Source organism: Rhinopithecus roxellana, chromosome 15 (genome assembly GCF_007565055.1).
Source record: "Rhinopithecus roxellana isolate Shanxi Qingling chromosome 15, ASM756505v1, whole genome shotgun sequence".
NCBI classification, from domain to species: Eukaryota; Metazoa; Chordata; class Mammalia; order Primates; family Cercopithecidae; genus Rhinopithecus; species Rhinopithecus roxellana.
The window spans coordinates 15,202,640-15,215,027 of record NC_044563.1 but is presented as its reverse complement, the minus strand read 5'-3'; the positions used below and the strand labels follow the sequence as shown (position 1 = coordinate 15,215,027).

At 44.4% G+C, this 12,388-nt stretch overlaps 1 protein-coding gene across 5 annotated transcripts in view; it reads right to left on the bottom strand.

Annotated features, from left to right (window-relative positions):
- Nucleotides 1–12,388, bottom strand: part of EXT2 (exostosin glycosyltransferase 2) — a 199,511-nt gene that overhangs the window by 34,411 nt on the left and 152,712 nt on the right. For 2 of the 5 annotated variants that reach the window (XM_010378050.2, XM_010378048.2), the window contains exon 14: nt 5,701–6,975. The exons of the other annotated variants lie outside the window; for them this stretch is intronic. In XM_010378050.2, the coding sequence (XP_010376352.1) occupies nt 6,837–6,975 (139 nt within the window). In that variant the 3' untranslated portion in view covers nt 5,701–6,836. Of the gene's footprint in view, nt 1–5,700; nt 6,976–12,388 lie in introns of those variants that run through there. 5 annotated transcript variants of the gene reach the window in all.

Sequence of the window (12,388 nt, the reverse complement as noted above, 5' to 3'; positions counted from 1 at the left end):
AAAAAAAAAAAAAATCCTTGAATCCTCCATGCTTTGGACAAGATGGAGTTAATGGAACCCTCATTTGGCCAAGTTGTAAGATATCAAACCAACTGGTGACAAAAAGGCTGTTAGGAAAAAAATTATTGAAACTATATCTGGAAAAGAGGACAAGGTATATTGGTGCAGGGTAGACAGAAGACAGGAGATCAAGGTGAGCCCCCAAGGATCTACTAGAGAAAGACTATTGGAAATCCTATAGGAGCTGCTGCCACCAATGTACAATTTTAGTTAATTACCTCAATTGTGGCTGTTATCCCCTTAATGAGAAACATAACTTTACTTCTAAGCAGGCAGTGATGCTGGCAGAAAGTTGAAACCTGAAAATCAGCAGATACAGGGCTGCATACAGCCCTTTCTATTGAAATTAAGCCACACAGAAAACACAGGGAGAGGACTCCAAATAGCTTCAGACAGCAGCCAGCCAGGCAGGGCCCTCACCAGGCACCGGATGGACGCTCTCCGGACTCCTCAGAAGAGGCCCAAATCACAAGTGCTCATTTCAATAACGTAAGAAAATAAACATGGGGCTTATTGATAGCACAGGAAAGGGACTGGGGCAAAAGAACTGCTCATTTGGTAATCCACCCTGACGGGGCCAGATAGGATCCAGACCCCCAGGCTCTCTGGTAACAGGGTAAGCAGAAATAGGGGCCGGAAGAGGGCTGGCTGGCAGCATCACCAGGTACAATCTGGTAAACGATCCAGTTAATAAAAGGGGAAGAGATCTGATACATCGTTCCATCTCACCAACTCAGGCATAAGTGCTCTTGCTATCTCCAATTTCTGGCTGAGGAAACTAAGGCATGGTCAAGGGAAGACACTGTGAGAAAAGGACATTTTAAAGCTTCTTGCATCCTCCATACATTGGAGAAGATGGGGTTAATGGAATCCTCATTTATAGCTGGGACTAAAACATACATGCTTAAGAGTCCTGGGCCACTGATGGACTCATACCATCTTACCAAGCTCAAGAACTCCCACTAGAACTGGAGCTCAAGAACAGGGTAGGGACACTGTCTTAGCTCTAATTCCTGTATCTCCTGGGCCTACCACACTGCCTGGCAAAGACTACATTTTCTTTTTTTGAGATGGAGTCTTGCTCTGTTGCCCAGGCTGGAGTGCAGTGGTGCGATCTTGGCTCCCTGTAAGCTCTGCCTCCCGGGTTCACGCCATTCTCCTGCCTCAGCCTCCTGAGTAGCTGGGACTACAGGAGCACGCCACTATGCCCGGCTAGTTTTTTGTATTTTTAGTAGAGATGGGGTTTCACTGTGTTAGCCAGGAGGGTCTCAATCTCCTGGCCTCATGATCCGCCCACCTCGGCCTCCCAAAGTGCTGGGATTACAGATGTGAGTCACCATGCCTGGCCAAAGACTACATTTTCGTGAGAAAATGAATAGTAGGAATAATAGAATGACTGAATAAATGTTCTCTTCCCTCAACTGGATTAGTAACTAGTTGGTTGTTCTTCAGCTGTGCTCACCAGAAAACCAAATGTTCCTTGAGTTGATGCTTGGGTATAGTAGCCAATGGTATGTTTGCAGCTATAAGTAAAAGTCCAAATAAATATATTCTAAAGGGAAGGTTCTATATGGTGGCAAGGCCTGACTGGTGGCTTTGGTCTAAGACATATGGATCCCTGCTTTGTCAGCCGCTCCCACCCCGCCTGCAGTTCCTGAGAGGTTGTAGACAAGATGGGGCTTTGCTGAGGAAGCCTCTAGCAGACATAGCTGCCTGGTCCCTCTTGAGAACTACCTCATCTTCTGTCTGATAGTTCTGTGCCTTTCAGGGAGAGTGGGAAGAGACGCAGCCAGTGGTCCAACCAATGGAGAGCAGAAGAAAGGAAAAAGCGCTATCCTGGGCCAGGCATGGTGGTTCACACCTGTAATCCCAACACTTTGGGATGCTGAGGCAGGAGGATCACTTGAGCCCAGGAGTTAGAGACCAGCCTAAGCAACATAGTGAGGCCCTGTCTCTACAAAAAAAATAAGCTAGGTATGGTGGTGCATGCTTTTAGTTTCAGATACTTGGAAGGCTGAGATGGGAAGATTGCTTGAGCCCAGGAGTTTGAGGCTGCAGCAAGCCATGATCACAGCTCTGCACTCCAGCCGATGGGACAGAGTGAGACTCTGTTTAAAAAAAAAAAAAGCTCTACCCTAAAATGGTTGCAAATGTGAAGAAACAAAATGCCAGATACAGATGCTGGTGACTCAACTATTTCTTGAAAAGGAAAGAGGCCTGGAAACTTAGGAGAGGGAGCCAAACTTTCTCTGATTATCTTCCCACTGTTGCCAGCAATGGTGAGCCAGAGATTGAAAGAATGACACGAGGTTGCCTGTACAGACCCACACACCCTCCCAGGAAATGTGGGGAAGCTGGGGATCCCTAACAGTCCATTTAATGGAGGTGCAAGAGAGGCTGTGGCTTGAGCTTACAATGCCCTCACCCAGTCTTCAAATGAACTCACAGCTCCTACCCTAAAATGAGGGGGAAACATTAAAATTTAGAGTGGGTCTTGCCTGCCTGACTTTCCTCTGCCAAGATAAGCTCAATAAGGCCTGTTCACAGATGATGCATGGCTGGCATAAAGGGACCAAATGCTGCCCTTGATTCTACTCAGAAGTAGAAAGTGGGTGAGTACCAAACACACGCCGAGGATAGGAGCTCCAGGGCTTGGACAGAGCTCAGGGGTGAAATGAGTAGGGGCAGGCCCCACAGGTTTCATATGCCTCCAGGCCCTGCAGTGGAAAGCTCAAGTTGCTTTCAAAGTCTCTCTGGATGGAAGCTGCTGCCAATATGGTTAACACTCCTGCCAGAACTGCTCCTCAGGAAGTGGCTGGAAGAGGTATGGGGCCAGTTTAGCATTCTCTACTCTGCCTCTCCGTGCCAGGGCTGCTTGGGGAACAGCCCATTGTGGCTTCTCTTGCTTCAGTGGAAGAGTACCTGAGCCAAGAGAAATGGAAAAAGCAGCATACCCCCAAAGGAGCTACAAAGCAAAGGAAACACAGCAGGCTCAGGATGGGTGGCTGATGGGAAGTCTCCAATACCCAAAGCCTTTACCCTATCAGCTGGGTCCTCACAGGCTCTCACTGCAGAGCTTGAAGAGCCTTCCCAGAATCCCACCACTTCCCAAACCCAGTCTCTGCTCCATCTACTTTCTGATTACTATCTTGGCTGAAAACCATCAAAGGTTCTTGGATTTTAACCCCAAATCAACTTCAGAACCTGTGGATAGAAACGTGCTCTCTTTCAGTGATAAAGATGCTCTAGTTTCCTCCTGGCATGGTGCCTGTCAGAGGCTATCATCCGAGAAGGAAGCTGGGATCACAGGGTTCTTAGCTACACCTGCGGCCAATGAGAGCCAAGACAGAGTTTGTCTCTTGCAGCTCCCAGTCTGCGTTAGCACAGACCACCATGATGGTCACCTTTTTCCAAAGGCAGCAGAGAAACCAGCACTTAAAAACCATGAGTTCAAAGCCCAGCTGGAAGTAGATGAGGCTGTGGCACAGAAACCAGGGTGGTTAGAACTTTGAACTCGATGACACTGAGTAAAGAAAGGATACAGCAGCTGAGCGTGGGGGTTCATGCCTGTAATCCCAGCACTTTGGGAGGCCAAGGTATGTGGAGCACCTGAGGTCAGGAGTTTGAGACCAGCCTGGCCAACACGGTGAAACCCTGCCGCTACTAAAAACACAAACAAATTAGCCATACGTGGTGGCAGGCGCCTGTAGTCCCAGCTACTTGGGAGGCTGAGGCAGGAGAATCGCTGGAACCTGGGAGGCGGAGGATGCAGTGAGCCGGAATCACGCTATTGCACTCCAGCCTGGGAGACAAGAGCGAGACTCTGTCTCAAAAAAAAAAAAAAAAAAAAAGAAAAAAGAAAAAAGATACAGCAGAGCATCACTGGCAGGAAAGAACACAAGATTCTGACAACTAAAGTTGCTGTTTTCCTCTTTAATTCTTCCAGAAAAAGAGGTTTATACCTAAATGTGTGAGGGTTGGTAAAATACATGAGACAAACATTTTAACAACTATGTAATGTTAATCAGCAAAATAAAAAAGTATTTCCAGCCCCGGCATTCCAAGCAGGCCCAGCCCAGTTAGGTCCCTGGGGGCAAAGCCAGTGGCTCAGTGTGTACTTGGGCCAGGGCCAGTTCAAGTTCGTCTTCTCTATAGGTCAGTAAGATGTGATTTCTTTAAAATGATTTCTTAATCTAAAACCAGCTGTTGTCTGCTGTAGGCCAGAACATGACATTTTAATTAGCATGATTGTTCCGCTTCTGAAACCAGGCTCTATGGCATCCCAAGGGCAGATGATCCTGACCTAAGCTTATGGGTGAGGTTTGCTGGTTAGCAGCTCAGAAATACACTAACAAGGAAGTGGAGTCCCTAGCCCACTCTGAATCCATGAATCGCCATCACCTGCTACATCCCTGTCCTGAATTTCTACCGTGACTATACCACCTGTCTGTGCAGAGGGTATCCTCACCTTTGAGGTTGTTTCAGGTGCCTAGGATAGAATGCTCCTTCTTTAACATAAACTGTTTTATGCTATGTTGCAAGATCTAACACCCAGTATTCCTGGGAGTAATGAGGTACTTTAAATGGAGTTGTAATCCCTTTAAAGTCCAACGACTCCTATGACGATGACAAAGTCACACAGCTCTCTAGGGCTCACAACGAACTCAGGTGAAAGAGTTCCTCTTCCAAAATCAAAGGACTATTAAGCTTTTAAAAAAGAAACATTTAAAAATGTACCCTTTGGGAGAGAAGCTGCATTAGAAACCAGCCACTAAGGTAGTGCATTCAGTGATGAGCAAAAGGACGGAAATAGCTGAAGAAGCCAGGGCAATAGGACACATACACAATGCCAGCAAAGTCCACAGCTCTCAGCAGAGATTTCAAGGTAAGGCCCTCCCCTATACCTGCCCCACATCTTGGAAAACTAGAAAATCCCTAGAAAGGTTAGAGGTCCCCACTGTGCTTGTCAGCCTCGGGTACCTGGGTGACAACAGAAATCTTTTCCTTGCTTTCTATCATATCGTCCCCAATATTGTGACTATGAGACCAAAATGCTTTCCTATGTCTCCCACTGACCAGGACATATTACCCAAATCAAAAGTATTTGTTAAGCACCTGTGTTTGCTGTTGTCGGACACTGAAAAAAATCACAGCTTCAGTTTCTGCATTTGCAAAATGAACAAACTGGATGAGATGATTGCTTGCCCCCTTTGGCAATAATAGTCCAGGATTCAATCACTCATTCAAATGAAAGAAGACAAAACTCTTACGATTTCCACTTCCAACTTTGCTACTTCTGAAATTTTCTTTGACCTCTCAAAGTCTGGGGAACACATCTGAAGTGACTCTTGATGAAACTACAGCATAATAACTGCCCACCTTCATGTCACTCAACAGAACAATGGATGCTGTATGAGTGATGTCGACTAGCATAACAACTAGGTTTCTGTAATTACATCCATATTCTAAGCAAATTGTTATGTATTTTGTGTTTTGGGGACATATGTTATGGCGAAAGACCAAACTGTGGCTAATCTTAATATTAGAGCCAGATAAATCTGTTTCGAATCCATAACATTTAACATTTGCCAGGGTAGATTTGTTCATCAACTGGGCTTAAAGAGGTATAATTCACACATGTGCAGTATTAGTAAATACTGAAATTTAATGATTTAAATATACCAGCAACTGTTGCAAAGCAGTTGTATAGCAGCATTTAACGTTAGCCAGAACCTCCCTGGCTAATGTTAAGTTTATTGAGAGAAATTTTGGAATCCCCTTGGGATGGGGGTCACAATTCCCACAACTTTTACAGGTACCAGCTAGAGCCACTCCTTGCATGGCTAGTACAGACCCTCTGGTTTTCTCTGACAATACCTGTAAAACATTGACTGGATCTAATCAGGAAGCAAACAGATTCCTCTGGAGGTTTCTGAGTCATCTGCTCTTAAAATGGTTACCATTTGGGACCTTCTTACGCTGGATGCACAGGGTACCAGACATTCCTCCTGGCGTGTGCTCCCAGACACGGGCAGAAGACTGTTGTCGGGCCAAAGACGGAGTTAAATATACCAAGAGAGAAAGGTGGTTCCTTGGACTGTCAGGAATTGGTGTTTAAGACACAGTAGAAAAAGGAATAAAAAATAATTTTAATCATATCAAAAAGCCAAACCAAAGAGGAATAGTTCATGGAACTGACAGGGTCCTGACTCAGCGGCTGGTGCTCTTCCTGTGCACAAGCCCAGCACTCCAGGTCCCAAGGCATTTATCAAATCCCACCAAGATGTTTGGGTTTTGCACCAAATTCTGGGTTTGGCTGTTCCTCGAAAGAACTCACTGATGTAAATGACTAAAAGTGAGGTCTGGGTACCCCTTACATGATTCCCCAGACCTAAAATGGGCTGACAGGCTTCTCTTCTCCAGCAGTCTTACTGTCCGTGATGTTTCCTTCCAGACTGTTACACGGAACTGAAAACAAACGGAGCCTCAGCTGGATATAACTCTGGAGCATGCCACAAAGGCTTCCACTTGGCATTTTTGAAAAGAACCCATCAGAGATCATAAGAAATACAAGAACAGAGGTTGCATAGCTTGAGGTGCTTGGATATTCATTCTAGGTTCTTGTTCTTGAGAAAGTGGGTTAGGTGGGTACATGCCAAGATCCAAGTAGGTCAACCTTCCACCCTTAACCCACTTCTCTGACATCAGAGTGGTGGGAGGCCTTGTTCTCTCCCTCTGTCCCGGTCTCACATTCAGACCTCCACTAATGGCACGTTTCATAAGCTGCCAATGTTGGGGAAGCTCTTCAGTTTCTCAGGAAAGTCGTCTTTGTACAGGACAGGGTCAGCTCGGTGTTCCACCACCTTGAGAGGCATGGTCCCGAAGACTGAAGCAAACTTGTTGATGCACTCTGACCTGTGGGGTTTGGGAAGGAGGTGGGGAGGAGGGGTTTGAACAGAATGAGAAGGATGGGGTCAGGGAGAAAAGATAATATGTTCAAGAGGCTGAGAGATAACAGCAAAATACATAATGTTCAACATCAACAAAAAAAGCTCAAGTAGCCACAGTCTGCTCCCAGGTTCTTAAAAAGGTTGACAGGTGTGGAAAAAAGAGGTGAACTGGGGGTACTTGGACTATTAGTTCGGTGGGAGAACGTGAACAGGAGATGGTGCTTGGCGGCCACGGGCCTGCAAAGGTCACAATATCTTTTCCCCTCCCCCTCAAATTCCAGTCATTCCTCCAGCTCAGTGTGAGAGGGCCTCAAACCAAGGTGGATTAGCTGCCAACAATTCTTAACCCCATCTCTGCCAGCTAAGAGAAGGCAAAGGATGGAAAGAAAAAAAAAACTACTTGGATTTGAGCTTCAGTTTACTGAAGTTTAAAAGGAGAGGAGCGATCTTGCTCACAGTGATGAAAGGCGAAAAAAAAAAAAAAAAAAAAAGGGACAGGGCCAAATTTCAAACAATAAATACTTCATTCATTCAACCAACATTGACGGAGGGCCTGTAAGTGGCAGTCTCTAGGTATGATGTCAATCTGCACAATCTTCTGTGAAAGCTGGAGTTCACATAGGACAGCCTTCATAATTCTCATCATTTTTGTCACTTCCATGTCAGAACTGTTAGCAACAACTGCTTCAGTGCCAGTGCAGTGCAGCATCACCGGAGGAGGGGAGAGGCCGTCTCCCTATCTCCACCTCACTCCCAAAGCCAGTCTTCTCAGAGGTGAGCAGGTCAGGCATGTGTTCGGGAATGGCTCTGGTCAATCAGGCCAACTGAGTGTGACAGCTGGGTAATGAGGATGCTTCAGCACTAGGCCAGGGGGAAAACAAGCCTGGAAAAGCTGCTTTTGAAGTCAAGGGGACCTCAAGGATGGATTTCAGAAAGGTCAACACTCTCGCCTCAGTCGGGCCCAGGATATCTGAGAGCACTACAAAAAGAACAAACTCTAACTGGAGGCAGAACCTTTCACCAAGCAGGAGCTGAATGTCAAGACACAGACCAGAGAGGTCTCTTCTGTCCTCAGAGATACTGCAAGCATTGTTTCAAATTATTTTAACCAACAAGTTTTTGTTCAAGTGCTTTGAGCTTTAGCAAGAAAGCTGTTAATTAAGAAGACTGCTATTATCAATTCTTCTCTCTTGGTCATTATGTTTCTAAAAAAATTTGTTATTATTTCATTTTGAGCCTTTAACTCATAACATTATCATGCCCACCAATACCACAAAGCAACAACTACGATTTACTGTATGTTCCAAGCTGTGTTAAAATTACTTTCTACTCATTAATAATGCACTTAATCCTCATAACAACCCTATGGGGTAGGACTATTATTCCCATTTTATAATGGAAGACTGAGATACAGAGAGGATTAAATAACATGTTCAAAGGTCAAATAACTAGAAAAGGCTAGAGCCAAAGCAGGCATTCTGGCTTCTAAGGCTAAAGTCTTAATTAGATGATACAAATGTACTTACTAACACAATTCTAGGGTCCAATGAGGGGGACTGAAAATTAACAACTGCTGAGCACCTATTATGTGCCAGATAATTTACATACATATCTCATGGATTCCTTAAAGTAATCCTCCCCCATACTCATCACCCGCCTTGCCCAACTATTGGATTTATAGTAGCCTCATGTTATGGGTTAAGAAATTAAGGTTCAGAGAGGTTAAGCAACTTGCCCAAGGACCCAGGGGTAGAACGACCCAGGGGTAGAACGTGGTGGAACTGGGTTTTAAACTCAGGTTTGAGCTGGCAATAGAGCCTGCTCTTTGGATCACACTCTACCATTACACACCAGTGACTGAGTTTCTCTCCTGCTGGAAGTCTTTTGAGACTCAGGAAGTGGTGTTCCTAGTTCCAGATTGAAGGGAGACGGGGAAAAGACAGATGAACTTTAACAAAGTGAGGTGGACCAAGCATGGGACAACAGCTTCCCTCTCTTCAGATTATGGGGTCAAAGCAATGGCAGATAAAATCAAATCTCTCCAAGGTTTTAATTTTGACTGTTATTCTGCCTCTAACATGTCCAGATTCTTCTCATTTCTAGTTATGCATACAGACTCTGGCCAGCAAAGCCCAGCTGTGCCCAGCGTAGGTACCAGCAAGTATGTATTAAGGAAGAATCCTGGTTCTTGGCAGAGGATAGTGGTTCCATGGCCCTGTAGAGAGTATTGAGGACAATGTCTCCTCTGTAACTAGATCTGAAAACAGGAATGGGTCATAGGCAAGAAGCCACTAGGGCTCAGGCCAGCTTGATTTGTTGACAGCTGCCCCTGGCTAACCCAGGTCTAGTGAGTACTTCTTTCTCCTTCACACAGACCCACAATGGAGAAGCGGCAGGCCTCCACTGAACGGTCAAGGTCCTTAACTCTCCTGCCAGGTAATAACAGTGCTTCCTACTTTCTTTTCACATGGGGGGTCTGGGTTGGAGAGCAGGTTAGGGGAGACAGGATTTTGGCTGTTTGCCAGTGGCCCACATGAGCTGTTGTCAGGGGTCCAGCTACCATGTCAGTAACCATTCTCCTGTGTTGGTTTTCCAATCAAGTACAAACACACCAAGAACTGCCACTGACTATCTCTGAAGTGATGAAGGTGTCTGGGGAAGAAAGAACTAATGGTTTTCTATTTTCCTTTCAAACACATACCATTACTTAAAGTAACCAGGAGTCTTTAGGACTAACGCTGGGGAAACTGGGAAGGAAACTAACATTCCCAGGCCCTGTGCTACAGGCTTTCATGTTATCACTACTTCATTTATCCCCACACATAACAGCTTGGGTACAAAGATGCTCAATAAATATTTGTTGAACCTATAAATGGACATTGTAATTTGACAGATATTAATATCCCTATGTTAGGAGATGAACAGATTGAGGTTCGGATAAGGTAAAGTCAATTTCCTTAGGTCAGACAGCTAATAAGTGTGGCAAACTCATCATCTGAATAAAGATTAGCCTAATTCAAAATACTATGTTCTTTTTCTTAAATCAATACTGTCTGCCTGTCATACTGCCCTAACCTTGGTGAAGACACTTGTCAAAATGAAGAGCGACACATGCTTCTGACTCTTAAAGAACTAACAGCGGATCCTGGCAACGGAAGCTGGGCAGTAATAGAAGCTACTCTCCTACACAACTGAGATTTCTGATCCCAGACCCCCAAATATAGGAATAAATGAGCTACTGAACCACAAAACCCAACACAAGGTCACACACACTTGTACAGTGGCTAACTGCTTTCATTGTTTTGCATAAAATGTGTATTCTGCAAAGATTATTATTAAAAATAAAACAGCTGCGCATGGTGGCTCATACTTATAATCCCAGCTACTCAGGTGGCTGAGGCAGGAGGCCTGTTTGAGGCCAGGAGACCAGCCAAAGATAGGGAGAGGGAAAAGGAAGGAAGGATGGATTCTACAGTTGTAACACCATCTCTTTATCTACCCAAGATAGCTTAACTCACGTCTCCTTCCCTCCCTATCTAAATGCCTTATTTAATAATTCAGTGACTCAATTTTTAATATAAATAGTTTTGTTCCCAGTTGCTAATTTATTTCCAGATTTGGTTCCTTCTATTCTCTGTTAAATTTCTCAAAAGAGTAGTTCACATTCACTAACTCTACTTCCTCACCATCGACTCATACTCTAAAACCTTTTGGCTTCATACTCTATGACATTATTACTATTTGTTACAGATGGGGATCTTGCTATGTTGCCTAGGCAGGAGTGCAGTGGCTATTCACACAGGTGCAATTGTGGAGTGGTACTGCCTTGAACTCCTAAGCTCAAGTGATCCCCTGTCTCAGCGTCCCGAGTATCTGGGACTACAGGTGCCCACCACCACACCTGGCTATTATTTTTGTAAGGTACCAACAGCCATGGAATTCAAAGACCTTCTCCAGCCTGCCTGTTCCTTGCTTCTTCCATGCTTCTGAACATTGTATGTCCTGGTTCTCTCCTGGCCTTTCCAGTGGTTACCTCTCTGTTTTCAGTTACTCTTTGTGTCTCCTAAATGTCAGAATTTCCCAAGATTCTGCCTTTGGTTTTCTTTAGTCAACTGCTGTCTCTGGACAGATGACTGCCAAATACAGTTAGCCATCCATATCCAAGGGTTCTGTGTTTGTAGATTCAACCAACCTTGGATCAAAGATATCTGGAAAAAAACTGCATCTATACTAAACATGTACAGACTTTTTTTCATGTCATTTTTCCCTAAACGATGCCATGTAACAACTATTTACATAGCGTTTATGTTGTATTAGGGATTGTAAGTAATCTAGAGATGATTTAAACTATAAAGAAGGATATGCAAAGGTTATATACAAATCCTAGGCCTTTATATAAGGGACTTGCGCATGCATGAAGTTTAGTATCCTCTAGTGGTCCTGGGACAAATCCCCTATGGATACTGAGGTATGACTGGGCTCAACGTTCTTTTTAAACTTCTTTCTGAAATTCTAGTTCCACATATCTATGTCTTGATATACATATATAAAAGTATATACAGAGACTGATTTGAGTAATAATAAAACTCCGGTCTTCCAAAAAAAAAAAAAAAAAAAAAAAAAGCCCAGGCAGGGTGGCTCATGCCTGTAATCCCAGCACTTTAGGAGGCCGAGGTGGGCAGATCACGAGGTCAGGAGATTAAGACCATCCTGGCCAACATGGTGAAACCTGTCTCTACTAAAATACAAAAAATGATTAACGAGAGTCTCTGCTTCTGGCCCAGGGTTTTACTGGTTGGGATCCTAGTGATTTTTGAAGGATCACTTCAAATGTCACCTCTTTTAGAAAGTTATTCTTAATAATGAACCTAGCAAAAAGTTACTTCTCTTTCACCTGATCAATTATAGCCATTTGAGCCTCTCTCAGGGCACTCATCACAAATAGCATTGTTACATATACATGTAACACTGTTAAGGTCCTTGACACTGTTAAAGTCCAACAGTTCGCTCCAATCCCTCCATCAGCACCTCCTCCTAACTACATATCCTACATATCATAACATATCCTATCGTGCCTGTAATCTCAGCACTTTGGGAGCCCTAGGCGAGAAGATACCTTGAGCCAGGAGTTCAAGACCAGGCTGAGTAACATGGTGAGACCCTGTCCCCATAAAAAATTTAAGAACTAGTTAGCATGGTGGTACTAGGATGCACTTGTAGTCCCAGCTACTCAGGTGGCTCAGATGAGAGGATCACTTGAGCCTAGGAGTTTAAGGTTGCAGTGAGCCATGATTGTATCACTGCAAAACAGAGCAAGATCCTTTCTCTTAAAAAAAAAAAAAAAAAAAAAAGAAACTCCAAAGAGGAAGCCTCCATAT